Source organism: Ostrea edulis, chromosome 2, assembly GCF_947568905.1.
Source record: "Ostrea edulis chromosome 2, xbOstEdul1.1, whole genome shotgun sequence".
Lineage (NCBI taxonomy): Eukaryota > Metazoa > Mollusca > Bivalvia > Ostreida > Ostreidae > Ostrea > Ostrea edulis.
The window spans coordinates 54,808,736-54,836,069 of record NC_079165.1 but is presented as its reverse complement, the minus strand read 5'-3'; the positions used below and the strand labels follow the sequence as shown (position 1 = coordinate 54,836,069).

The 27,334-nt window shown below is 34.2% G+C and overlaps 1 protein-coding gene across 17 annotated transcripts; it reads right to left on the bottom strand.

Annotated features, from left to right (window-relative positions):
* On the bottom strand, positions 1-27,172 carry LOC125679375 (transmembrane protein 144-like). 17 transcript variants are annotated; one of them, XM_056154461.1, is made up of 13 exons: positions 27,121-27,169; positions 26,705-26,821; positions 26,364-26,496; positions 25,212-25,713; positions 22,710-22,832; positions 21,913-22,012; positions 21,253-21,336; positions 19,451-19,532; positions 14,615-14,701; positions 11,365-11,450; positions 9,460-9,554; positions 5,975-6,246; positions 1-5,390 (listed from the first exon to the last, which is right to left on the bottom strand). In XM_056154461.1, the coding sequence occupies exons 4-13, from the start codon at positions 25,609-25,611 to the stop codon at positions 5,304-5,306; spliced, it is 1,416 nt and encodes a 471-aa protein (XP_056010436.1). In that variant the 5' UTR covers positions 25,612-25,713; positions 26,364-26,496; positions 26,705-26,821; positions 27,121-27,169; the 3' UTR covers positions 1-5,303. The 17 variants fall into 17 exon arrangements, with proteins under 17 accessions (XP_056010436.1, XP_056010434.1, XP_056010433.1 ...); XM_056154459.1 differs by having other exon boundaries at positions 25,212-25,634; positions 26,705-26,824; positions 27,121-27,163; XM_056154458.1 differs by having other exon boundaries at positions 25,212-25,634; positions 27,121-27,157.
* Between the last annotated feature and the right edge of the window lie 162 nt (positions 27,173-27,334).

The window sequence follows — 27,334 nt, the reverse complement described above, 5'->3', positions numbered from 1 at the left end:
TATGTTGCGGTATTAATATTTTTTCCACCAATTAGCACATACTATACATGTTATCAACGTCAAAAATTGCAATTTTCCTTAAAATTTCACAAAAACTGGTTAAAACGATATAATAGTATTCATCACAATTTCGTAAAGCTGTTTCTTTAAAAAATATACAAAATGTTTGTGAAAAATAAAGGAAATCTATCGCATAATGTACTTGATAAATAATACAATGAAAACAGAGTTATTGTCCTTGGATTCAATATTTTGAAACATATTCATGCAAGATTCTTTTACAATAACTATTGAAAAGGACTTCAACCAAATTTATGCTCCTGTCAATGCTTAAATCTTATTAAATCATTGACGTTGAAAAATCTTATGACGTCACAGAAGGGTGGAACAACGTAAATTTCTATTTTCAATAAAATATCCAAGTATGATGCCGATGTGGACGACTCTGTGGTGTCTTTTTTTTTTTGGAATGCTGACTTTAAACAAGACAGTTGAAACCCCTGCACCATCAACTTGTTTGTCAGTAGCCTGCCTCGATTTAAAAACTGACCATACGCAGAATAATAAGCAATTGCGTACCGAATCATTTGAGAGATAAATACACCATATGCAGGTAATAATGGAATATTGCCAGATAAATATGGGAAGTTGACGATGCAGAAGCTGAAATCATCCCGTTTGTCACAAAGTTGACTTGTTAGATTGCTGTTAAAATCTACTTTCAATAAAATATCCAAGTATGAAATAGAAAGACTCTGTGGTGTCTTATTTTGAGCTCACAGGTATATGTGATGTGTTTCATACCGATTGTAAGGCCGTTTGGCACACTGATTTTGACTACGTTTAATTTGATCAAGATGTAGGGCTAATGGCGGGTTTGACCGGTCGGCAGGGTATTCTTGCTCCTCCTAGGCTCTGATTATCCAGGGTCCGTGTTTGGCCAACTCTCTATTTTGTTTTCCTTATCTTATTTTACAATTTTCAGTCACTGAGTTATCAGGGAACTCAATTTATGAATTGGGTATAAATTCAACTTAAACAAGAGGTACTGTGAGCAATGCTCACTAAGAATACCCCCCGCTTACCCCAATCTCCCAAAGGGTGTTGGTAATAGGTATAAACTACCTCTTTTCTGAGTGTAAAAAACAAATGGCATGACAAACCGAACCATATTACTACTTCGATGTCCAGTGACCTTTGACCTTTTGACCCCAAAATCGATAGGGAACATCTTCATCCCATGGGTAGTCCATATGTATGATATGGTGACTGTAGGTGGAAAGGATAACGCTTTAGAGCCCGGAAACCATATTGCTACTTCGATGTCCAGTGTGCTTGACCTTTGACCTTTTGACCCCAAAATCAATTGGGAACATCTTCATCCCATGGGTAGTCCATATGTATGATATGGTGACTGTAGGTGGAAAGGATAACGCTTTCGAGCCCGGAAACCATATTGCTACTTCGATGTCCAGTGCGCTTGACCTTTGACCTTTTGACCCCAAAATCGATAGGGAACATCTTCATCCCATGGGTAGTCCATATGTATGATATGGTGACGGTAGGTGGAAAGGATAACGCTTTAGAGCCCGGAAACCATTGCGTCTACAGACGGACAACCCGATTCCAGTATACCCCCCCCCCCCCCTCCCCCACAACTTGTTGCGGGGGGTATAAAAATGATATCTCAGTTGATCTTTGCAATAACCGTCCGATAATAAAATCAAAGTTCCAGACCTTAACTCTTTACATTTAATAGTTAATCCGAACCTAAGCAATATAATTGCCTGCATGTGCTCCAAATGAATCGGTTTAATATAGTCAGTTAAATGTTTATGTATATGTAATTGTGACTAATATTTTCGAAGCTTTCGATACTATGTATTTTTAAACGTCCGTCGTTAGACTGAGATATTTAGGGCTAAAAGTAGGTCAAACAGTTTTCCGGCCTTTTTTACTGTACGGATACAGATATTGCCTTGAAATTTAGTCACAAGCGTCCTCTCGGATGAAGACAAGTTGAGTTTGTATTTCAGCTGGATTGAAAGCCCTTCCCACAAAGATACTTTTTGCCAAGTTTGGTTGAAATTGGCCCAGTGGTTCTGAAGAAGTAATCGAAAATATAAAAAGTTGACAGATGACAGACAACAGGCGATTGGAAAAGCTCACTTGAGCTCTGAGCTCAGGTGAGCTGAAAAGGTAAACAAACTTGATCATGGATAAGTTGATGTCAATTCAATAGTTGCAGGGATAGCCAAAAAGTCCAGAAAAGCATTTGCATGGGCCCATGCACACAGGCTGATCACTATATGTCACCCTCCTACTGCAGGGCCCTAATGATAACTGGCCCTGAGGGCACATGGTCTTTACAAGTACAGGACCAAAAAGCAAGATTGACTGGTCCAAGACCATTGGGCAATAAATTATTTCTTGCCCTAGTATTTACTATTATTGCTCACATAATGAGTATTTTTTGATAATTAAAAATAAGACTTTTAAAAACATATATATAAAAAAGATAAAAATAATATGCCCCAAAGCCTTTGATCTCGGGGTATAAAATTAACAAATCAAGAAGGTAGTGATTTACCATAAAACCATGTACAAGTCATTAAAACTCCTTCAACATCTCAATAAATCTAAAACAGTGTGAACAATGGATGATACAATTTAAGATCTGGTTTCAAATGTACAATCTCAAAAGTTTTATTAAATCATGGATCAGACATGACAAAAAATATTCCCAGGTGCATGTGAAAATGCTGAATTTTTAAAACAGTAAAAACTGCCTAATCTGACACCTGCACAATCAATTTCACTGGGCATTTCAACCCTTATTTTCATTCTTAATTTCAATATTTTTTACACTGTTTATTCCGACACCCCCCCCCCCCCCCCCCCCCCCCCCAGTGCATGTTGGATTAAACAGGTTTCACTGTATGAACAAGACACAACCATGGACCCAATACAGACATGGTCGATATGTAATAACAAAATTAATCTTTACATGATCAAGTCCAAAAAAGGGTAAAATTTAGTTTTGAAAAGTGTGTATAATATGAGATTTAACTGAGCTCATTGAGTCTTTTGACCTTGGAAAGAGAAATACTGTGCTTCAAGGTAGTAAAATACAAAAATTGATCGTAGTCATGAATCTTTGACATAAGAAATTCTTTTTTGGGGTTTGAAAAAGAGTAATTGGCTCAAGCTAGTATATAAATACAATATCTTAAAATGTGGAGCACTGGGAAATCCTCCCCATCACCATTTTTGCACTCGAACAATGAAAAAAATTTTTAACCCACAGTAATTCAATTTCATGTGTTACATGCAATTTGATAGGCTGAGCATCATACTTTTGATATTTTTCAATAACACAACTTGTCATGTAGATCAATGTGATGTCATTAATGCTTGACATTTTTGTTTAAAATTTCATCCTAAAAATACAATTGAAATTGTATCTATCAAGTGATAAATCACATGACAATGAGATGTGAACCTTACTAAAATTACACCAATATAGACATTCAGCAGTGTATATAGACACCAATTTCTGACAACTCTGTTTTCATATTTGAGGATACATTTAAGAATAAAAATTCTTGCACTCAATCATGTCAAAAACTAGAGAAAATGCAGTAATGCCACTGAATTTTGTTCCATAGAATATATAAATCACAGACACCTGAAGTAGTAATGGGACATCAGTTAATTCAGGGCCGTAAATTAACCTTCAATTTGGAGGAGGCAGGAAATTAGGCGGGGTTCTGGGGGCCGCCCAGGCCCCCAGACGCTGAGCACATTTTGTGCACACTGAACACGTTTCGTGCAAAATCCTTGATTCTAGGGCCTTCTAAGATGTTACTTGACTAACTCATTCTAAAAGAAAGATTTGGAATGCTTTTTAAGGGAGGTATCATGTTCTTAGTTATTGGAAACAACATAAATTCTAATGAACTTTAAATTTTAATTTTTTTTGGCTCAAAAGTTGGAGGAGGCAGCTGCCTCCTCCGCCTCCATGTAATTTACGGCCCTGTAATTTTTATATATATATAAATCACAGACACCTGAAGCAGTAATGGGACATCAGTTAATTTTTATAGTCAATCATTGGTTGGAATCGGTTGCAGCTTCTGATGTAATTTTACCGATTATCAGAAGACATAATCTTAGAACGTATTTCATGCTTTAAAATTTACATATGTATTCATAAATTCACACATAATTATAATCACGCATAAAGTTGTGTTTGTTCAAGAGTTCATTGCAGTCTTTGTGTTTTATTATCATATGAAATATTTCAAATGCAGCATGCACCTTGCATGATCCTCTTAACTTTACATTTTTAAATATCCATTCTCAATGATCGTGTAGCAGGTGACAGCATGAGGAGAAGTCCATTGTCATTGAAAGCAACTTTCATGACTTGCATAAATGGTCTAGCATACTAGTTGCACACTGCTAAGAGATTTGGTTCCGCAGGTCATGAGTTCAACCCCAGGCAGAAGTGGGTATCCAAATATAGCAAAAAAAAATTCTGTGCTTTATATTAAATATTTCTTCACTTAGGGTAGTTATGTTTGTTTAGGAGTTCATATTGCAATCTTTGTGCACATACACATATAGATAGACTTTGATATGCACTTTTTGGTTTTTTGTGCTAGTAGGCTTTGTAGAAGCAGAAACGAGCTTATTTCAAAATGCATTCTATAGGAAGTTTATATAATACATCTCATGATGGTTATGGAAAAAAATAATCGATCTTCAAAATCAGTAGCTTTCTTTCCTCAATAATCGATGTTTTCTAATTATCAGTATAACACTAACCTGAAATATGAATACTACCCACCCCCTTTCTGATTTTTTTTTTTTGCAGTGATAATTTCTCTGAAATGTGTGGATTCCCTGTCTATTATATTGATGGAAGGCCAATCCCTAAATCTTACAAAAAGCATGAAATGATTACATAAATCGAAATTGGGATTCCACACATTTAAGAAAAATTATCACTGTAAAAAAAATCAGAAAGGGGGTGGGGTAGTAGTATCCATACTTCAGGTGCCTGTGACTTAAATGAGACAATGAAACATTACAATATCACTGCCTGGCAACCTTAAGTACACAATTAATTAAGCATCACACATACACTAGATTCCATTCATACTGCATACAGACCTGCTTACCTCATTATAATATTTTTATGATACTTAACAAAATAATTATCACAGTACTCAGATATCCAATATACAGCCTGAGGTATTGTACTAAAAAAAGGGTTTAAAAAAGGTCATTTTGAATTATCAACGTTTCTCGGACAAAGCTGTGAGAACTGCCCCCGTTATAACAAATGCAAAGCCCAGCAGCAAAATCAGAATATTCTTCGTTCCCTAAAAAAGAAAAATTAATAATTCTAAAAGACATGTACAATGTATGTATATTTTGATTTTATAGCGACATTAAAAAACTATCAAACCAAATCAGCTCTACTACACATCTTTATAAAATGTTTTCACCTGCTCATTTTCATACATGACTTCATTTTTATGTTAAAGGTGAGAGAAACAACAGGCCCAGGCTATGTTTTCTTAAAAGTAAGTCAAATTCCAAAGTCAAGGTCACAAGATTAGAAACTTTGGTACCAAAAGTAAATCATTTTGTCACAAGGAACACGTATATACATACACACATACATACACACACACACACACACACACATATATATATAGGGGTATGGCTCTTCATTTGCTTTTTACCCAAAAAAGATTTGTACTAAGTTTGATTGAAATTGGTACAGTAGTTCTAGAGAAGATGAAAATGTGAAAAGTTATGACAAGTTGACAACAATGGTGACAACAAATTTTGATCAGTTGAAAATGAAACAGTTGTTTACAGTTTGAGTTACAGTTTGACCTTTTTCACGTTAACCTCTCCACTATAGTTTAAAAACCTTTTATCAGACTTATATGCTCACCCTTATTTCCCGAAATACAAAAATTCCCCACAGTGAAGCAACTATTGAGGGTCCAGTTGAGATGATGGGGAAAGATATGGCAGGGGACAAGGCTTGGTTAGCTACAAACCATGCAGCAGTGGCAATGCCCCACATAAGTCCTGACGCTATTCCTGGGAGGATAATTTTAGGGTAGATCTTAGGTTTGTTCTTCATGAAGATGATGTAGACGATGAAGTATGCTGTGCTTGTTAAGTAGATTCCACAGAAACAAGCAAATACATAGTCCAAACCTGTCAATAAATACATAGTCCAAACCTGTCAATAAATACATAGTCCAAACCTGCCAATAAATACATAGTCCAAACCTGTCAATAAATACATAGTCCAAACCTGTCAACAAATACATAGTCCAAAAATGTCAATAAATACATAGTCCAAACCTGTCAACAAATACATAGTCCAAACCTGTCAATAAATACATAGTTCAAACCTGTCAACAAATACATAGTTCAAACCTGTCAACAAATACATAGTTCAAACCTGTCAATAAATACATAGTCCAAACCTGTCAATAAATACATAGTTCAAACCTGTCAATAAATACATAGTCCAAACCTGTCAACAAATACATAGTCCAAACCTGTCAATAAATACATAGTCCAAACCTGTCAATAAATACATAGTCCAAACCTGTCAATAAATACATAGTTCAAACCTGTCAATAAATACATAGTCCAAACCTGTCAATAAATACATAGTCCAAACCTGTCAATAAATACATAGTTCAAACCTGTCAACAAATACTTAGTCCAAACCTGTCAATAAATACATAGTTCAAACCTGTCAACAAATACTTAGTCCAAACCTGTCAACAAATACATAGTTCAAACCTGTCAACAAATACTTAGTTCAAACCTGTCAACAAATACTTAGTCCAAACCTGTCAATAAATACATAGTTCAAACCTGTCAACAAATACTTAGTCCAAACCTGTCAACAAATACATAGTTCAAACCTGTCAACAAATACTTAGTTCAAACCTGTCAACAAATACTTAGTCCAAACCTGTCAATAAATACATAGTTCAAACCTGTCAACAAATACTTAGTCCAAACCTGTCAACAAATACATAGTCCAAACCTGTCAATAAATACATAGTTCAAACCTGTCAACAAATACTTAGTCCAAACCTGTCAATAAATACATAGTTCAAACCTGTCAACAAATACTTAGTCCAAACCTGTCAACAAATACATAGTTCAAACCTGTCAACAAATACTTAGTTCAAACCTGTCAACAAATACTTAGTCCAAACCTGTCAATAAATACATAGTTCAAACCTGTCAACAAATACTTAGTCCAAACCTGTCAACAAATACATAGTTCAAACCTGTCAACAAATACTTAGTTCAAACCTGTCAACAAATACTTAGTCCAAACCTGTCAACAAATACATAGTTCAAACCTGTCAACAAATACATACATGTAGTCCAAACCTGTCAACAAATACATAGTCCAAACCTGTCAACAAATACATAGTTCAAACCTGTCAATAAATACATAGTCCAAACCTGTCAATAAATACATAGTCCAAACCTGTCAACAAATACATAGTCCAAACCTGTCAACAAATACATAGTTCAAACCTGTCAATAAATACATAGTCCAAACCTGTCAATAAATACATAGTTCAAACTTGTCAATAAATACATAGTTCAAACCTGTCAACAAATACATACATGTAGTCCAAACCTGTCAACAAATACATAGTCCAAATCTGTCAACAAATACATAGTTCAAACCTGTCAACAAATACATAGTCCAAACCTGTCAACAAATACATAGTTCAAACCTGTCAACAAATACATAGTCCAAACCTGTCAACAAATACATAGTTCACACCTGTCAACAAATACATAGTCCAAACCTGTCAACAAATACATAGTCCAAACCTGTCAATAAATACATAGTTCAAACCTGTCAACAAATAAATACATAGTCCAAACATGTCAACAAATACATAGTCCAAAAATGTCAATAAATACATAGTCCAAACCTGTCAACAAATACATAGTCCAAACCTGTCAACAAATACATAGTTCAAACCTGTCAACAAATACTTAGTCCAAACCTGTCAACAAATACATAGTTCAAACCTGTCAACAAATACATACATGTAGTCCAAACCTGTCAACAAATACATAGTCCAAACCTGTCAACAAATACATAGTCCAAACCTGTCAACAAATACATAGTTCAAACCTGTCCATAAATACATAGTCCAAACCTGTCAATAAATACATAGTCCAAACCTGTCAATAAATACATAGTTCAAACTTGTCAATAAATACATAGTTCAAACCTGTCAACAAATACATACATGTAGTCCAAACCTGTCAACAAATACATAGTCCAAATCTGTCAACAAATACATAGTTCAAACCTGTCAACAAATACATAGTCCAAACCTGTCAACAAATACATAGTTCACACCTGTCAACAAATACATAGTCCAAACCTGTCAACAAATACATAGTCCAAACCTGTCAATAAATACATAGTTCAAACCTGTCAACAAATAAATACATAGTCCAAACATGTCAACAAATACATAGTCCAAAAATGTCAATAAATACATAGTCCAAACCTGTCAACAAATACATAGTCCAAACCTGTCAACAAATACATAGTTCAAACCTGTCAACAAATACATAGTCCAAACCTGTCAACAAATACATAGTCCAAACCTGTCAACAAATACATAGTTCAAACCTGTCAATAAATACATAGTTCAAACTTGTCAATAAATACATAGTCCAAACCTGTCAATAAATACATAGTCCAAACCTGTCAACAAATACATAGTTCAAACCTGTCAACAAATACATAGTCCAAACCTGTCAACAAATACATAGTCCAAACCTGTCAACAAATACATAGTCCAAACCTGTCAACAAATACATAGTCCAAACCTGTCAACAAATACATAGTTCAAACCTGTCAATAAATACATAGTTCAAACTTGTCAATAAATACATAGTCCAAACCTGTCAATAAATACATAGTTCAAACCTGTCAACAAATACATAGTCCAAACCTGTCAACAAATACATAGTCCAAACCTGTCAACAAATACATACATGTAGTTCAAACCTGTCAACAAATACATAGTCCAAACCTGTCAATAAATACATAGTCCAAACCTGTCAACAAATACATAGTTCAAACCTGTCAACAAATACATAATTCAAACCGTTCAACGAAAACTCCCATCGTACAGTAAAACTAACTTATAAAGCCAATATTTCTTTGTCATGAAGAAGTATTAACAAACATGGACAAAGTGCAGATTGGACAAACAACAAATTCATTTATTATAAATAAAGTGTTTCAACCAGTTTTACTTACAGTTTCTTTACACACAAAAAATTAATATTAGAAATGGCAATTGGCACTAGAATGTTTTAGGAGGAACACTGCTTTCCCATGACTTTTAATGTTACCATTTGTGGAATTTCCCTTTTTGCCTTGAAGATAGATAGCTGGTGTGAACATCTGACCATAGAGGACTCCAGAAAACACTGACAGAATAATACCACTGCAATAATAAGATCAAGTCATTGCAGAAAATTATTCTAAGAGGAAACAAGAAATGTTTGTAAAATATATATGCCCCCATGGTGCAAAATTGAAAAGGGTTATACACATGCATCATTTAATTGATGTGACCTAAAAATCAATAGGGGTCATCTACTCCTTATGCTGTACCAGTGTACCAAGTTTGGTGTCAATCAAGCAAAAAAAATTCTTAAAATAGAGGAGACAATATATTACTATGTCCAGTTTAATCCTTGACCTTTGACCATGTGACGGGGTCATCTTCTCCTGAAGATGTAACAGTGTACCAAGTTTGATGTCTGTCAAGCAAAGGGTTCTCTAAACATTGAGTGGTCAGTATATTCCTATGTCCAGTTTGACCAATGACCTTTGGACCTCAAAATCAATAGGAGTCACAATATATCAGTGAACCAAGTTTAATTTCTGTCAAGGAAAGGTTTCTCATGATATTGAGCGGACAGCATCTTCCTATGTCAAGAGTAGATTGACCTTTTGAACTGAAAATCAATAGGACCCCTATTCTTCTAGGCTATTCATAACCAACCCACATATGAAAAATTATTACACTGAAGTGAATGGTTCTCAAGATATTGAGTGGACAAAATGTAGTCTACCAACCGACCGACCAACCAAGATACCGACATACTGACCGACCAACAAGAACAAAGCAATATGCCCCTCTTCTTTGAAGGGGATATAATAAATCTCATTCATAAAGAGGGGAGCGGTGTGCCAAAATGAAATTGCACCACTACAGCACACAGAGTTTTGACACAATCTGAGCAAACCAGCTTGCTCAAGCACATGATACTCCCTTCAGATATTTATTTTTCATAAACAGATGAGTGCATATGGGACAAAATTATGTCAAACTTCGTACAAAGATTTCACCTATTTGTTTTGTGGCCTGATTTAATAGTATAAAATATCTGATTGAAAATATGACTAGTTGCAAAGTAAATTTATACTACTAATCAATAACAATTTTTACCAAAGAACATTTGTGAATCTCTGAAACATTCAAAATTATTTCCTGTAGTGTCCATAGATGCCCACTGTAACTGACTTGTAAATGTATCTCTTGAACTCTTCAAATAACTACAGAACGATATTTCAAAACATACAAGTACATGACTCTTGATGGCTCAAACTTCGATCTCTTGAAGTAAAATCACAGTCATGCTATTATTCTCTATCTTACTTGGCAAATTTACTGTTGAACTTTCAATGTTTTGAAGTTGTTGGATTGTTGGATCTTTAGAAGTGGAGGTAGCACATTCACACCATCAATCAAATGTATAATTTTTTTTCCACTTTCGACCTGGTGAATGCCTGGCTATGTTAATTATGTGTTTACATAGGTGACACATTGCCTGTGAATTTTTTTTTGGGGGGGGGATAGTCAATTGCTTTATTGGGTCAGTTTTAACCCTATACCTGGGCTTTGTTTTTGTTATATCTGGCCATAAATAAAATTTAGGATTTATTTTTACTTTACAATAAGACAGTAATTTTGAAAATATGATTTAGAGACATGCTAATGAAACATCATTACTTATTAGAATTTATGCATTGTGTAAAGTAACTGAATGTTTCACTCTTTATAATTCTCAATATAAACTGTAACCTACAAACATCAATATGGGGAGTAAATGTCTGGTTTTGTGTTCAAGAAGGTAAGAAAACAGTGGAGGCATGGCTTAATTTCTGCATAATTAGCTTTGATTATACAAATTACCCCACACAAACCAGACATTTCTCGTGTACATGTACATGTATAAAATTCTTACAGGATTCTTTTTTTCCCTGGTGACAACTGATCTATAAATGAGCTATCTGATGACTCAGCAGGGTCTCTGTTTATACTCCCACGAGACTGGAATAAGAATATGTAAAATCAAAGTATCTCTTCAATGACAACAGAAACAATGACTAAAGTATCTGGAAGAGAAATTGGGTCATTCAGTGATGTTAAATTGTGTGCAGTTATTTCATTAATAGAAAAAATATTATAGATACAAATATTTCATTACTTTTCAAGTTTGCAAATGTCGCAAATAAAACAATGTCATGTTTATCTTTATCAATAACATCTCAAATCTTGAGATTGAGTTTTAGTAACAGGAGGCCCACAGGCCTTATTGGTCACCTGAGTATTAGTTAAAAAGTATCATTAGTCCCAAGGCCTTTGAAATCTATTATGTTTCTTTTTCTGTATATTTAAGCTTCAGCAGTATTAAACAAGGTATTTTCTTAAAACACAAATGCCCCCAAAAGTGCCCATACTGATGAAGACTTTAGATGATACATGTACACGTTATATTAACTCTATATAACTATTTGGACCTGTCCTAGAGTCAGAACTCTGGGGTTGTGAAATTCACAATTTTGTTACATCCCTTTCTGCTTTTCCTAAATATACCTACAGTTTTTTATATAACATCAGCAAAATTAAAGAAAAATTCTTTCAATGATAAAGACAATAATTTCTATGACCTGGAACCAAAACCCTTACCCCTGGGATCATGGAATTTACCCTTTTGGTAAAGGACTACCTTCTCTTTATTTCAATTTAAAATCAATAGCAATACAAGAGGCCCATGGGCCACATCGCTCACCTGAGTCACCTTGGCCCATATCTGAAGACTTTCCATATATATTTGCATGTAAAACCTTAGTCCCTATTATGGCCCAAACTACCCTTTGCAAACTTGAATCTACACTATGTCAGAAAGCTTTCATGTAAATGTCAACTTCTTTGGCCCAATGGTTCTTGAGAAGAAGATTTTTAAAGCTTTTTCCTATATTTGTATGTAAAACTTTGACCCCTCCACTTGTGGCCCCATCCTACCCCCCAGGGGCCATGATTTGAACAAACTTGAATCTGCACTATGTCAGAAAGTTTTCTTGTAAATATCAGCTTTTCTGACTCAGTGGTTATTGAGAAAAAGATTTTCCCTAAATATTTGTATGTAAAACTTTGATCCCCCCTTGTGGCCCCATCCTACCCCCGGGGGCCATGATTTGAACAAACTTGAATCTGCACTATGTCAGAAAGTTTTCATGTAAAAATCAGCTTTTCTGGCTCAGTGGTTCTTGAGAAAAAGATTTTTCCTATATATTTGCATGTAAAACTTTGATCCCCTATTGTGGCCCCATCCAACCCCCGGAGCCCATGATTTGAACAAACTTGAATCTGCATTATGTCAGAAAGTTTTCATGTAAAAATCAGCTTTTCTGACTCAGTGGTTCTTGAGAAGAAGATTTTTAAAGATTTTTCCTATATATTTGTATGTAAAACTTTGATCCCCTATTGTGGCCCCATCCAACCCCAGGGGCCCATGATTTGAACAAACTTGAATCTGCATTATGTCAGGAAACTTTCATGTAAATCTCAGCTTTTCTGGCTTAGTGGTTCTTTAGAAAAATTTTAAATGACCCCACCCTATTTTTGCATTTTTGTGATTATCTCCCCTTTGAAACGGACATGGCCCTTCATTTGAACAAACTTGAAAGCCCTTCACCCAAGGATGCTTTTGGCCATGTTTGGTTGAAATTGGCCCAGTGGTTCTGGAGAAGAAGTCGAAAATGAGAAAAGTTTAACAGACAGACGGACAGACAGACAGACAGACAGACGACGCACAAAAAGCGATCAGAAAAGCTCACTTGAACCTTTGGTTCAGGTGAGCTAAAAACCACTATATACCAAGTTTGGCCCCACCCTGGGGTCAGAACCTCTACCCTAAGGATTATGAAATCTACAATTTTGGTAGGGGCCTTCTGGCTCTACATGACTAAGCATCTAGTTTTTCTTGCAGATATGCAGTTGTAGAGAAATTGGTCAATTTTGGCATAATTTCCCCCACCCCTAAACTCCTGGGGGTGCAGGAGTCCTGAAATTTATATAATTCATGCCCCCTCTGTCCCAAAAATGCTTCATACCAAATTTGAAAAGAATTTAAAATTGTTCAGTTATTAATGTACGATGGACAACAATGACTGCCTGAGTGACTATAATAAAAGCTCCAGGAAATGATGAAGATAAGCCAGACCGATTCAGAGCAAAAGCATCACATGCTAAAAATAGAACTATACCAAACAAGAGGTGCATGGCCACATTGATCACCATAACACTTTTTAAAGACTGTAACAAAATATTTAGCCAAAAGTTTTTCTACCTGATTCCTAGTCAAAATCATGGTAAAACAAATTTGTTACAACAAACACAACATTACTTCCTTCTTTTTTCACAATTCAGGGACATTCTGTTTCAAAAATAAAAATTCCGCACATATAGCATATAACCTAACATGAAATTGATCCATTGTGAACCACATATAGTTTCTAGGGCTTACAGCTTAGATGAGCTTAAATTGTGTGTATCTGTCAAAAGAAAATAGGGAATGTAATAGACAAAATGTGTGTATCTGTCAAAAGAAAATAGGGAATGTAATAGACAAAATGTGTGTATCTGTCAAAAGAAAATAGGGAATGTAATAGACAAAATGTGTGTATCTGTCAAAAGAAAATAGGGAATGTAATAGACAAAATGTGTGTATTTGTCAAAAGAAAATAGGAATGTGATAAACAAAATGTGTGTATCTGTCAAAAGGAAATAGGGAATGTAATAGACAAAATGTGTGTATCTGTCAAAAGAAAATAGGGAATGTAATAGACAAAATGTGTGTATCTGTCAAAAGAAAATAGGGAATGTAATAGACAAAATGTGTGTATCTGTCAAAAGAAAATAGGGAATGTAATAGACAAAATGTGTGTATTTGTCAAAAGAAAATAGGAATGTGATAAACAAAATGTGTGTATCTGTCAAAAGGAAATAGGGAATGTAATAAACAAAATGTGTGTATCTGTCAAAAGGAAATAATTTAAGGGAATGTACAGTAATAAACAAAATGAATCTGTAAGAGTCAGTCTTATTATTATAACTGGGAGGGCAAAACTTTCTGAATGACCCTCGTATCTGCTTTTGGTCTGAGTATAATTTTTTGAATTAAAAAAATCTATCATTAAGGTGGTACATACTCGTCCTTGATTGAAGACCAACTGATCATGATTGTTGGAGTTATTGTACAGGGAATCCCCGGGAGAGCCATAACTCTGTCTGGAGGGCTGAAACACAAGTCTACCACATTACTGAGAGGATTAAAGCTCGGGGTCCCATTTTACAAAGAACTTACAACTTAGTCAAAAACTAGAATAGCTGATTTCTTGTTTCTTTTTTAGTATTCTATTAAAGATGTCAATAAGAGAATCATGCAAAGAGAATTCTATTAGGATTTAAGTTTCTTTAAATAATATCAAGATTTTGCAACAGAATCAAAGTTTTATTTTTTGTAGTCTTAAATTCTTTTGTAAAATGCACCCATGTTAAATGATACTGGTCCTTCAGGAATGCTAAACATTAAGCTGAAAAAGAACAAGTAACAATTTTAACAGAATGCTGTCATGAATCTCCCAAACAAACAACAATCAAATCCCTTGCCCAAAAAGAAAATTACTGTAAGTTCACTTTCTGCATAATACACAAAATGCATATTATTTTTAGTCTTACACTCCTCTTGTAAAACCTTGAAAGTCAATCCCCTGAGATCAATTAAAATGAAAAGAAACCCTTTCAGCACAATTTAAGTGTGATATGTGTAACGAACAAAAAACAAACTTCAGGTGTGCTATTTATTAATGAAGACATTATACTTTACATACCAAACCAACAAGTTTCAGACACCTATTATGAAAATTGCAACCCATTTAAAACTTTAAAAAATGATAATTAACCTAAATATATTTTAAATAATTTTGATTATATCCCCTTGGACATGTACAATCCTGGAAATTCTTTCAAAAGCATTTTCAGAAACTACTGAAAAAAATTGGACAGGTTCCCTATTACATTTACTTTTTGTTCAGAATTTTGATGTGTTTTTGGTGACCACTTTGAAAATTGTAAGTTCACCTTTTTCATTCACAATCCTCAACTACTCTTACATACTAAATATTGTTGAGATTGGATATTGGAAAATTGATGTGCTTTCAACAGCCAATTTTTGAAAATTTCCACCCTTTTGAAAATTACGAGTTTACTGTTTTATACACCATCCTTAAACAACCCTACAAACCAAATTTCGTAGAGATAGGAAATTTTATTTATTATTATTATTAAACATTTATATAGTGCTTTATCTAATTAAGACAATTACCCTAAAGCGCTTTACATGTAAAACAATAAAAACAAAGAACAATTAATACAAGGAAAAAAGCATAAAATAATACTAAAACTGAGGGTTTACTGTTTTATTCATCATCCTCAAACACCCCATCAAACCAAATTTCGTAGAGATTGGAATATGTTGAAAATTTTATGCATCTTTGGTGGCCATTTTGAAAATGACAGACATTTTAATAATTTCAAGTTCAATTCACTATTTCATTCACCATCCTCAACTGCCCCAATTGTAACTACTCAGTTATTTCCGTAACAGCAATAAATCTTGTAAGTTGACGCCATCAGAGTCTGTTGCTATGTGTACACAAATGTAATTATGACGTCAAAGCCATTAGTTACAATAAAGAACACAAGGTTTGGGGGCTAAAACAAATTTTCTACCACTATCAATTTCCACTTGTATGTTGATAATATTAGTGAAGACTAAATTTGTTATGAAAATTAATCTTAAAGATAACACATTATACAGGGATTCGGTTGCAGCCTTTTAACCTCATCCACATGTGTGCATCCAGTGAATATTTGCTTTGATTTCATGCAATATTTATGCTTGATAGATGTCTTTGTCTTCTATTCAGTCACAGAAATGGACGAGTGAGATTTCAATTACCCCTACATAACAAATTTTAATGATATTGAATGACATTGGAAAATTGATGCAATTTTGGTTGCCATTTTGAAAAGTTTTTGCCATCTTGAAATTTAGAGTTTAACACAACAATGTAAAAGTTTAAAAATGTGTTTTAAATTTCTCCTAAACTTCTATAGTAAAAATTTGAAACCCCACCCCATTTTGATACCCCAAAAATATACTTTCCCTCCCAAATACTGCAAAACTTGAATGCCTGGGATCATCTAGGAACATAGGCCTACCATACCATGAAAATACTGTGAACTTGTACCTAACAATTTATTTTTGAGATCTGCTCTGGACAAGTTTAGCTGCGAGAAAGGAGAAAATAATAAGAACTGAGCAAATACAATAAGTCTCCAAACTTTATTTGATTTAATTATAGGCCTTTCCGAAAACGTGAGTTATCTCTCTTTGTATTCTTACATTTAGTGTAAATATGACAACTTCCGGGTAGTAACACAGTCAGACTGCGCATATATTATATATATAGTTATATTAGTATGGGCGCTGTTCAAAATCGAGAACAGTTGCAATCATTTGTACGAGAGAGTAAGAAAATGTTAATGGAAAAAAAAAGAAGAATTTCTTGATCGAGTCAGGAGTGATTTTCGGGGGGAGGGGGGATTTTAAAAATTAAATTGGAAATCACCCAGACATTCATTTGTTTACATATGTCTCCAATAACGACTGACATAATTATTTTGTAGGCAATTTTTTTTATTATAGATATTTAAAACGTCGAGTGCCTGTGGTGAGAAGATCTTGCATACATGTAAAATGCCCCCCCTTTTCAAAATAAAAAAAATCAATTAAATTAGGAAATCAACGCTTTCATTGTTTTATCAGGGCTAAATTTATTCCACCACTACCAATCAACTCTTTCAAAAATAAACCAGATTGCAATCATTGGGTAACTTTCTCCAAAGTACCTGGACGTGCAAATCATTTTGTATACTGCAGCATGAAGCTAGGATTGTTAATATCAACTGATATGTTTAAAATGCAGTAAAATAGGTAACTAAATAATATTTTTTATTAATTTTGTTGAATATTGCTAGACTGATATAAATTATTTTTCATAGACCTGTGTGATCCCGGAAGGGGGGGGGTATATTCTCAAATGTACTCTCTGGGGGATAGGTAAGTTTACCCCCCCCCCCCCCCACCCCCCCAATACAATGCTTTTGACGTCTCTGTATCTTCCCTCTTTTATTCGTTTTAGCCCCCTTGAAATCTACTTGATTATGTATAGGCACGTATCGTGTCATAAAAGAAATTGCAATGACAGATTTAGACACCCCCTTTCGCCACAAATTTACAAAATAATTTGAGTAAAACTCCAAATATTTTACTCAAAATGGCTGTATTTACAGGTACATACTCTTGCCGACTATAAATTTAGGGTGTTCAATTATACGTTATTTTATTTTCAAAGCATTGCATGTCAGTTTAAAGATGGTTTGTGACGACGAAATTCTTTATGGTTATACTTGTATTTGAAACTGTATAAAATTTGTGGGCAGACAGCTGGAAATCTGTCAGTGGCCTCTGCTTCATTTACAAGTAGGCCTACAGGCTGGGTTAAATTTTACTCACCAATCGAAGGAGATGAACATTTTCAGAATCCAGATGTGTCAGTCCGACATACCTAGACGTACATCGTGGCAGAACTTTCATCGCTGAATGTACTACATTGATATTGAACAAGTAACTTCTGATATTTTATTATAAATCTGACTGTATTAAAACACGGGCTAAAGATCCTGAGGAAATGTATTCAATATATATATACTAATTTCAGTTATAAAGCACGTGAAATCCTGGAAAATGGGGGGGGGGTTGGTTAGTTAGAATGATCTTACTGCGTCTCGGGACAGGCCTGTCGTAGGAAATTACATCAGTTTAACGATAGAACATCCTATTGGAGAGGGGGGGGGGTGTCCTCCTCTACTTGCAACATTAATTTTCTATTATTTTTACAGGCAAAGTTGGTTATTTTCACGTGTATGAAGTAAACCTATGCATTGAGATCTTTTATTAACGTTAACATATTTGTTGGCGTGATTACTGTAAAATTATACAGCATTATCTTTGCGGCCTTCTGCACTGTTGATAATGACGCTTCTCGAATATACTACCCGGAAGTCTTAACCTACTGTTACGCAAGCGTACTACGTTCCGGATCAAGGAAAGATAACTCATGTTTTCGGATTGGCCTATAAGTTAAGGAGAAGGCTTATATAGGTTCTGCCTGCTGCCGCCTAATCCTATGACATTACTGTTTAAATTCAAATCAATCAAGTCTCCCAAATTAGTGCATATAATTTCTCACAAAAGCATGTCTTTCTAAATCATATCATGGGTCAAGTGAGGATAAGTGTTTTGAACTATATGAACTTAAACCCTTTGGGAGATGGTCAAATTTTTTGGGGCCAAGCACCTCTTCCAATGAATTAACTTAGCCAAAATATGAGATGGGGTTCTTATAGTTATGATATGAATTTTTTTTAGCTAGGACTGTGTACCTCTTTCAAAGCCAATATGTTAAGAGTTTGAAATCAAAATGTGAAAGAGTTCTACCATGCCCTAGACAAATTTGCAAGAATTAGAAAATGGACAAATATGATTTGTCTCCCCTTTGAAGGGGAGACAAAAATGTAGTAGTTTGTGGATTTTATTAGATAATAAAATTCTCAGATTTATGTTTACCAGAAATTGGATAATAATTTGGATGTTTCAACAAAATAATCATGTGATTGAAATTTCATTATTTGCCAATAAATGCATATAGTGGTCTGTGAAAACATTCCATCAATTTGTTATCGGATGAAAACTGACTTCCTCCTGTTTATTCATATTGCATGATGTTTTATAAGACAGTATGCCATTAAGCAGGATGAATATAAAGTGAATGATGAACAGGTCTGGCAATGAAGAAATATCTCTACCATGACTACATGTTAAATTAATGCTTACAAATCCACCTGGTATCAGAACTTACAGAGTCATCGAGAAGTGGTGAAGTCTCAGATGAAATCTGTATGGGAGTAACTTCATTCTTCACAAACGCAAATATAACAGAGCTAAAAGGAGTTAGATAGGTGTTAAAACATACTATATTGTAAAACTACAATTACACACATGCAATTTTTGAACATATATGTTAACAAGAAGCTATGTAAGGTGGGGTATCCTTTTGCTAATGAGTGTCTATAAGTTTTTTCTATGAAGTCCTGTAGTGACACCGACCTTTTGATCCCAAAATTGACAGGGTTCTTCCTCTCTTGATAACAAAGCTACATGTGAAGTATCAAATCAATTGAGCAAAAAAAGTTGGTCTATAGAGTCACCTACACATAAACGGTCCAGTTACTACAGTATAATTTGTCCAAACCGGCCTCTGAGTACTCCGGTGCTCTGTCAATTCCGGCCACAAAATATAGTCCCTAACATTTCTTTAACAAATCCTTTATTAATAATTCCCTGTACTCCGGATACTGCGTATTCTGTATATCGGCCGGCTTACACAGTCCCAACCGCTATTAATTAACTTTAATTATCCTGTATAAACCGGCCCCTCGATGTTACACCACCCTAATTGTTGCGGTCAATTGTATTCGGTGTACACAAGGTCCCAACTGCTCGTAATTAGCTCTCATTATCGCATTTAAACCAGCCACCCCACGATGACCAACCTGTCGGTATTCGGTCGATCACACGCGGTGTACACAAAGGGTGTCTCAAGGGAAGCCCACAGGTAAGTAAAAGAGTGCAACTGGCGATGAGTCACGATCAGTTTAAAATAAAACCTGATTTTTAGGGGGTGCACTTTTCAATTATGACAGCACCACGCACGAGGTAATGGCGCCTCCCCCTAACGACAGAGACGAGAACTGACATTAAAAGACAAAGTTCTATTAATCGATGAATTCGATACATTCTTGGAATGAAACAAAATCGGCAACAATCCCGTTATGTTTTCCAAAAGCAAGGTTTCCCCTCGTGGACTTCTCGGAGCTTTACGGCTAGTCAGACAGTGATGATAAGCAGTTAGTTAGCACAACTCACCATGTCCGGTCGATCACTCGGCATTACATTAGTTTCCGTTTCACAAATTGAGACAGTTGAAAGCGATACATTTACAATGAAAGATGGGAAAGACAAATTTTAAACGAACACAACACAAACTTGACGAACGTACATAATGTAGCACTTGATAACGGCGATGATGTAGACGAAATCGACAATTTACCAACAGAAAATTGCGCGAATAATTCCCCGATTTTAAACTGTTTAATAAAAATTGAAACTTTTTCAAATGAGCACGACAATAAAACACTGACATTTATATTTTTACATTTTGAATTCTTTTGTGATAAATGTATATTAAAACGTTAGCAATCATTACACACGTATGCATAGATAGTGAATACAAGGGAAGCAACTCTCATTCTTGTCAACATTCTGCACTCCGGACTCAAGAGTCTCTGTGCAAACCGGCCAATTTCTTTGGAACCACACATAGCCGGTTTAGACAGATTATACTGTATATCCCCTCTCACAATGAATTGAAAATAAAACTTGGCCCTTGATTCATTTATCTAATAATGTCAAGCTTTCTTATTCCTGTTTTCTTGGAAAATACAAAATATCAGCATAATTATACAAGTAAAACATGTATTCTATAAGTAAGGAAATTGTACATTTTATGGAATATATTTCATTTCAAAAAATAAGAAGTGTAAAAAATCTTTCAGTAATTTTTAATTTAAAGTTACTGTAACATATCATTTCACTATCTACCTTGACACAGCTATCACAACTCCAATAGTGTTTAATATATCATTCCCAATACTTGTGCTTGGTGTTACTCCAAACAAACCAAACCTGTCAAAAAAGCTCATATTTAGAAGTTGTAACATTTGGAGGGTAAAAGATATTTTCTTCATATTCATTTACTGGTACTTTCAGTAAACTTTATATATACGTTATAATGAATGACAAACTTTATATATATACGTTATAATGAATGACAAACTTTATATATATACGTTATAATGAATGACAAACTTTATATATATAAGTTATAATGAATGACAAACTTTATATATATAAGTTATAATGAATGACAAACTTTATATATATACGTTATAATGAATGACAAACTTTATATATATACGTTATAATGAATGACAAACTTTATATATATACGTTATAATGAATGACAAACTTTATATATATACGTTATAATGAATGACAAACTTTATATATACGTTATAATGAATGACAAACTTTATATATATACGTTATAATGAATGACAAACTTTATATATATACGTTATAATGAATGACAAACTTTATATATATACGTTATAATGAATGACAAACTTTATATATATACGTTATAATGAATGACAAACTTTATATATAAGGTATAATGAATGACAAACTTAACAAACACACCTGCTGGTAGCCCAGCCACTAAGGAGGTTGGTCATTCCCCAGATACACAAGCCAAGTCCCATACCAATTGTTTTAACAATAGGAACAACACATATATTACCTGTAAGTCAATACAGCAGTATAGCTAGGTGTCATATCTTTCATTAATGACACATATTAAGATGAAATTGCACATTTTACTATTTTGGCAAAGTAAACTCAAAATGTAACATTTTAGAAATGTCTTTCAGGTTTTGTATATGGAGATATGCCTCAAATCCCTTCACACAGACATATTGAATGGAGCATATTATGTTCCTAAAAATATATGCTGGTGTGAAGGTCGAGGTATATTATCGCATATACTTTCAAAAATGTGAAAGACCTTCTTTATATTTACATTTTCTATTGTATTTCCCTTGTTACATACAATGCTATGTTGTTGCATTGACTGCACTTTATTTTGTTATTCAGCATTTGAAAATCAACACACATCGCTTTTCAACATTTTCCACAATGACATCACAATCAATAACGTTGAAAATACTGTATTTAGTTGTGATGTCCTAGTTGTTAGTATTTCAAATCCCTGTGTGCAAAAATGAGAGTATATGAGAAAATTTCTGTTTCAATTGCTAACAATATGAAGGAAAAAACAGAGAGAGTGTAAATATTATTATATGACTTTGATTTCCTTGCAAATTTTTCATATTGGAGTAATTAGATTCAGTTACCCTATAGATAATGCATGTTCTATTGACTGGGTTACACAGTGCTAACATATATATACAAGAATATTGACAAAATTTGCCCTGTACCTGTTTCCCATACCAAACCGCCAATCATCACCACTGGGTAGAAATGGCGTGTGCCTCGAATCACCTGTACAATTATTCCTACCAGAAGAGCAGCACCACACAAAATCCACTGAAAGAACATTCCTACAAAAAGGAAACATCAGCAGTAGAAATGGCAAGATATGACAATAATATGCCGATTATAATCCCCAGACAAATCACATGACAATAATCTGCCGATTATAATCCCCCGGGCAAATCACATGACAATAATCTGGGGATTATAATCCCCCAGACAAATCACGACAATAATCTGCCGATTATAATCCCCCAGACAAATCACTGGCTTTTTTTAAAGTTATGCTTATACTACATGTACCAGTTTGTTGTGTAAAGTTTGCAGGATACATCATTTTAAAATCATTATTGTTGATATATGATCCAATACCTCTATTCAGGGATTTTTTAAACCTTTGATTTCAAGGGCCAGGGCCATTCTCATTAGGAAAAACAGAAATATTTGGTTGAAAATGGACATACACTAACAATGGTTTTTTTTTTAAACTTATATACAGGGGATGCTTATACTTCTCCTATGTACCTGATTCCACCTCTGGTGTGTCCAGGGGTCCATGTTTGCCCAACTATCTATTTTGTATTGATTGTAGGAGTTATGAGATTGATCACTGTTCGTTATCTTCACCTTTCATACATTTATATTGACTTGTCTATTGATTTTTAAAGCAAACTTCAATTTCCTGTTTTTGATGGTAATTAAGGAAAGATGGAAATGTTCCAGTAAATTCATGACCCAGACATTGTCTGACTCAGATTCTACCAAAGGAAATTTGCATCAGTCTCCAGTGTAAGTAGAAGCTGAAGATGACCATTTTCTCCCCTCATTTTAATCATCAGAACTTAAATCATAAACATATGAATATTTCCTTTTCTTTATCATTATCTGAAATCAAAGTAAAACCCCTGGAATTCATTTCCATTGAAAGACTTTTGTCTCTGTCATGACCATGTTCAATCTCGGACCCAGTCTCTTGTTGATTTTCCTCCCACGCCTGGAGGTTATAAAACTTTTACCGTACTCATACACAAACTCATACTCTGTACTCCGAGTATGTGCTCCGTTGAGTACCGTTCTCAAAACTGAGGTTATAAAAATTCTTTGAGTACGTTCTCCACTGAATCGGAAATTGATGCTGTACTCAAGAACTGGTATTGGAAATCTTCAGACTTTTAAGGTAAGATTGTTTTACCTGTAAACATAAAGTACTATATCGGGGCCTCCTATACATGTGATAAATGTTTACATGTCAATATAACATAACGTGTATAACGTCACAATATATCATCGTCTGCTGTTAGCAATTTACATGTCATGTTGCTCAAGGGACATGAATTCTTCACTTGAAGATCTATCTTTAGTTTTGAAATAAGGATATAAGTTTCTTGATTTACTATCCTCTAATCTAACTTTAAAATAGGACTGTAGTATTTTTAGTTCTGTCACACTGACAGATGTACAGAGTACTGATCCCAAGCTTAATTAAATGCAATAAAGGTAAGACCATTGGTTAGTTCCCCAAGTATCCCAAGTGATGAGTTCTTAACAAAACGACAACTTTTGATTTGTGATCTTCTATATAATCCTTTGGGAATTTTAAGTCATTTTGGAGAAAAAAATCGATTCAAGAACAGAAATGGCCGTTTTCTTCCAAAATATGTTATCTATCATAGAGAGAGCAGCACATGGATACAAATAAAATTAAAATAAATTGAAGTATTTGTGGTAGAGAATCAATTATGTAATGCTTTTACATACTGGAAAAACAACATATTAAATGTAGAATTAAAAAAAAAAAAACACCTTTAAAATGTCACATGTATACATTTGTATCTTCAATGTTTTTATAACATCTATAATGTACAGGGTCTGAAAAATATCAAGTAAAAGCTGTGAGAGGAGTTGGCTGCACAAAGTAGGTACCATGCTTAAAAATGACAAAGTTCAACTACTGTACATATCAATTTTTCAAAGAATGTCCGATCACTTCCAAAAAGACTGTTATGACACATGCACATCTTCAATGCTAGTTAAATAGGGGGAAATGCAATGGAATGTAAATTTATACAAATGTATTTAATTTACTTTACATAGCCTTGTTATGTGATGAAAACCATTCTCAGGCTTTACATAATAAGGCTAACAGCAATGGTGCAACATGCTTCAAGTAAATTCTAATTTTTTGTCACTAAAAATTTCTTTACTATAAATAAGATTGTTGAAATTTACAATTACCAAATTGGCCCTTTCTTGGAGTTAATATCATAATGGTTACCAATGTGAATGCTCTGGATTTAGCAACAAGATTTAAACACTGCGATTAATTAGCAGTTTGGTTTCTATGTACTACATGTACAAATTTCAATTTTTCAAATTTTACAGAGCTGATCCAGGGGGTTGATGGAGAGTAAATGTAGACAGAGACCCTGGTATGTGAATATACATACCATCTCCACTTTCAAACTTCTTGATTGGAGCAAAATTGCTGCCATATAAAAGGACAGCTATTCCTGCTGTGATGTACCCCATGTACTCTGGAATTGTGCCGTTGTCTCCTGTATTAGCAGCAGTGGTGCCTGGAACAGTGGTTCCTCCTGTGGCATTGGTAAATGGGAATTCAGTGGTCATCAGGGTGGCATCCGAAACTGTTACCTCAGCAGTTGTAAAAGTGCTGACATCTGTGGTATAGTTTGCTGTAGTTGTTACATAGCTTGAGTTTTCAATCAATGTTGACACTGCATGTGTGTTGAAGCTTGTAGGTTTTGATGTTTCTGCCGACTTTAGCAGAAGAGTGACGAAGCAGATGAACAACACAGACACCGATACAGAAACAGGCTGAATGGACATCTTCTACAGGTGTTTAATTAAGACTGCAATTCAGAACACAAAATTGTCTTAACATCACACCTCTCCATATTAGAGTCTTTGAATTGTGTACTCGATCAGTAACTGAAACAAATGTCAAATATAAAATTCAGAAGCAAACTTCAATATGCTTCTATCAAATGCACAAATGTCATTGAACTTGCTGACTTAGCCATTCTTGTAAACAAAGCGACTGTTCACAATTAAATCACCACCAGATCTAGTTTGATCAATACGCAATTTCCGAGTTGCCGAATAGTTATTTCCCTTTGTTGAACTCTTACGCACAGTGAAATGCAAAAATATGCTATCGTATTCACACAGTGGGTACAAATGCTTTTCGCTGCATTCAAATATTGCCTAAATGATGATTGCCTGACGTCATACATGATACAACCACCCAAATTGCAGGAAAACACAAATTTAGTATTTTCATATTTAATTCAATGGCCTAATTCAAAGAAATTAATCTTGATATGGTCAGTTTAATGTATTACCAGCAGTTGATATAAACAAAATTTATTAATTATGCTTTCATGACTTTTATCCTAATTTACATACCCAATTTATACTAGATGTATACATCTTGTACCCAACCAAGCGTTCAAAAGAATACTAAACGTACCTCCATCACGAAAGATCTGATATCTTGGAAATTGCGTATTGCAAAACAGAAGTATTAATTCAGAATGAATTTGACAAAAGGCTGTTACAAAAATAAAAAAAATTCTTGCCTCTTTATTTGGTGGCACTATATATATGAAGCTATCTGGATCCAGACAGATAATAAGACAAAACTGAAAAGTGGTCAATTTAAGTTTACAGTTGCACGAAAATCCCTCAAGTTTCTTCACAAGATAATTAGGCCTAGTAGTAAACAATGAAATATTATAATACATACAATCTTATCATTCCATTGAATGGATTTTACTCCAGGTAAATGCAGACTTCAAACTAAAACCCTGTACTTAATAAGACAAACAATTATATTTTCACTGCAACACAATTTCACAGAAAAAATATATTAAAATAGCCTTTTTCTCATTAAGTGCATAAACTCAAGCAATTTACTTACTGACATACTTTGTCATGCATACAGATACACAGGCAAATACCACCACTGTGCCAGTGCCTGGTTTTTATCTTTTTGATCCACTTTCTAAGTTTCTTCATGTGCTGGTGTGCATATGTGCTGCTTATATATAGAGAGAATAAGAATCTCTTTCACAAAATGAATCATATGTACTTGTCATGAGGGAATGAGTTGGATACAAGAACCTACATTAACCTCTGAACACTTGACAAATGACAATATACGTAAACATTAGAAAAACACCCACTCCGCAATAAAATATTATGGCATGTTGCAGGTTGTTGTATTCTACATAAAATGTGCTACATTCTCTTAGTTATATTGTGCTTTAATCTAAACACGTGCAATTTGGGTTGATAAGATTCTATTTCAAATGACGCCAATGTATATGTATTTACCAAACGTTGGAAATCAGACCTGGGTTTTGTTATGATCATGTGATAACTTAACACTAAAGAAGAAAACCGCCAAGAAGGTTATGATAAATGCGGAATAAACCAATATGTTCGCTATGTTTGGTGCTGCACCAATTTGATATTTCACATCATTTGATAAAATGCTAGTCAAGTACGAAAAGTACGCTAATATTTATATTAGACACAGAAATCCAAT

Bases quoted from the DNA above. Each gene is read 5' to 3' on its own strand.
- LOC125679375 (XM_056154465.1), bottom strand. From the start codon at position 25,611: ATGTCCATTCAGCCTGTTTCTGTATCGGTGTCTGTGTTGTTCATCTGC. The intron at 9,555-11,364 runs GTAAGAATTTTA...TTATTATTGCAG, and splicing joins CCAGGGAAAAAAAGAATCCT to TGGTATTATTCTGTCAGTGT. The intron at 5,391-5,974 runs GTGAGCATATAA...TTTCTTTTTTAG, and splicing joins TTGTATTTCGGGAAATAAGG to GGAACGAAGAATATTCTGAT.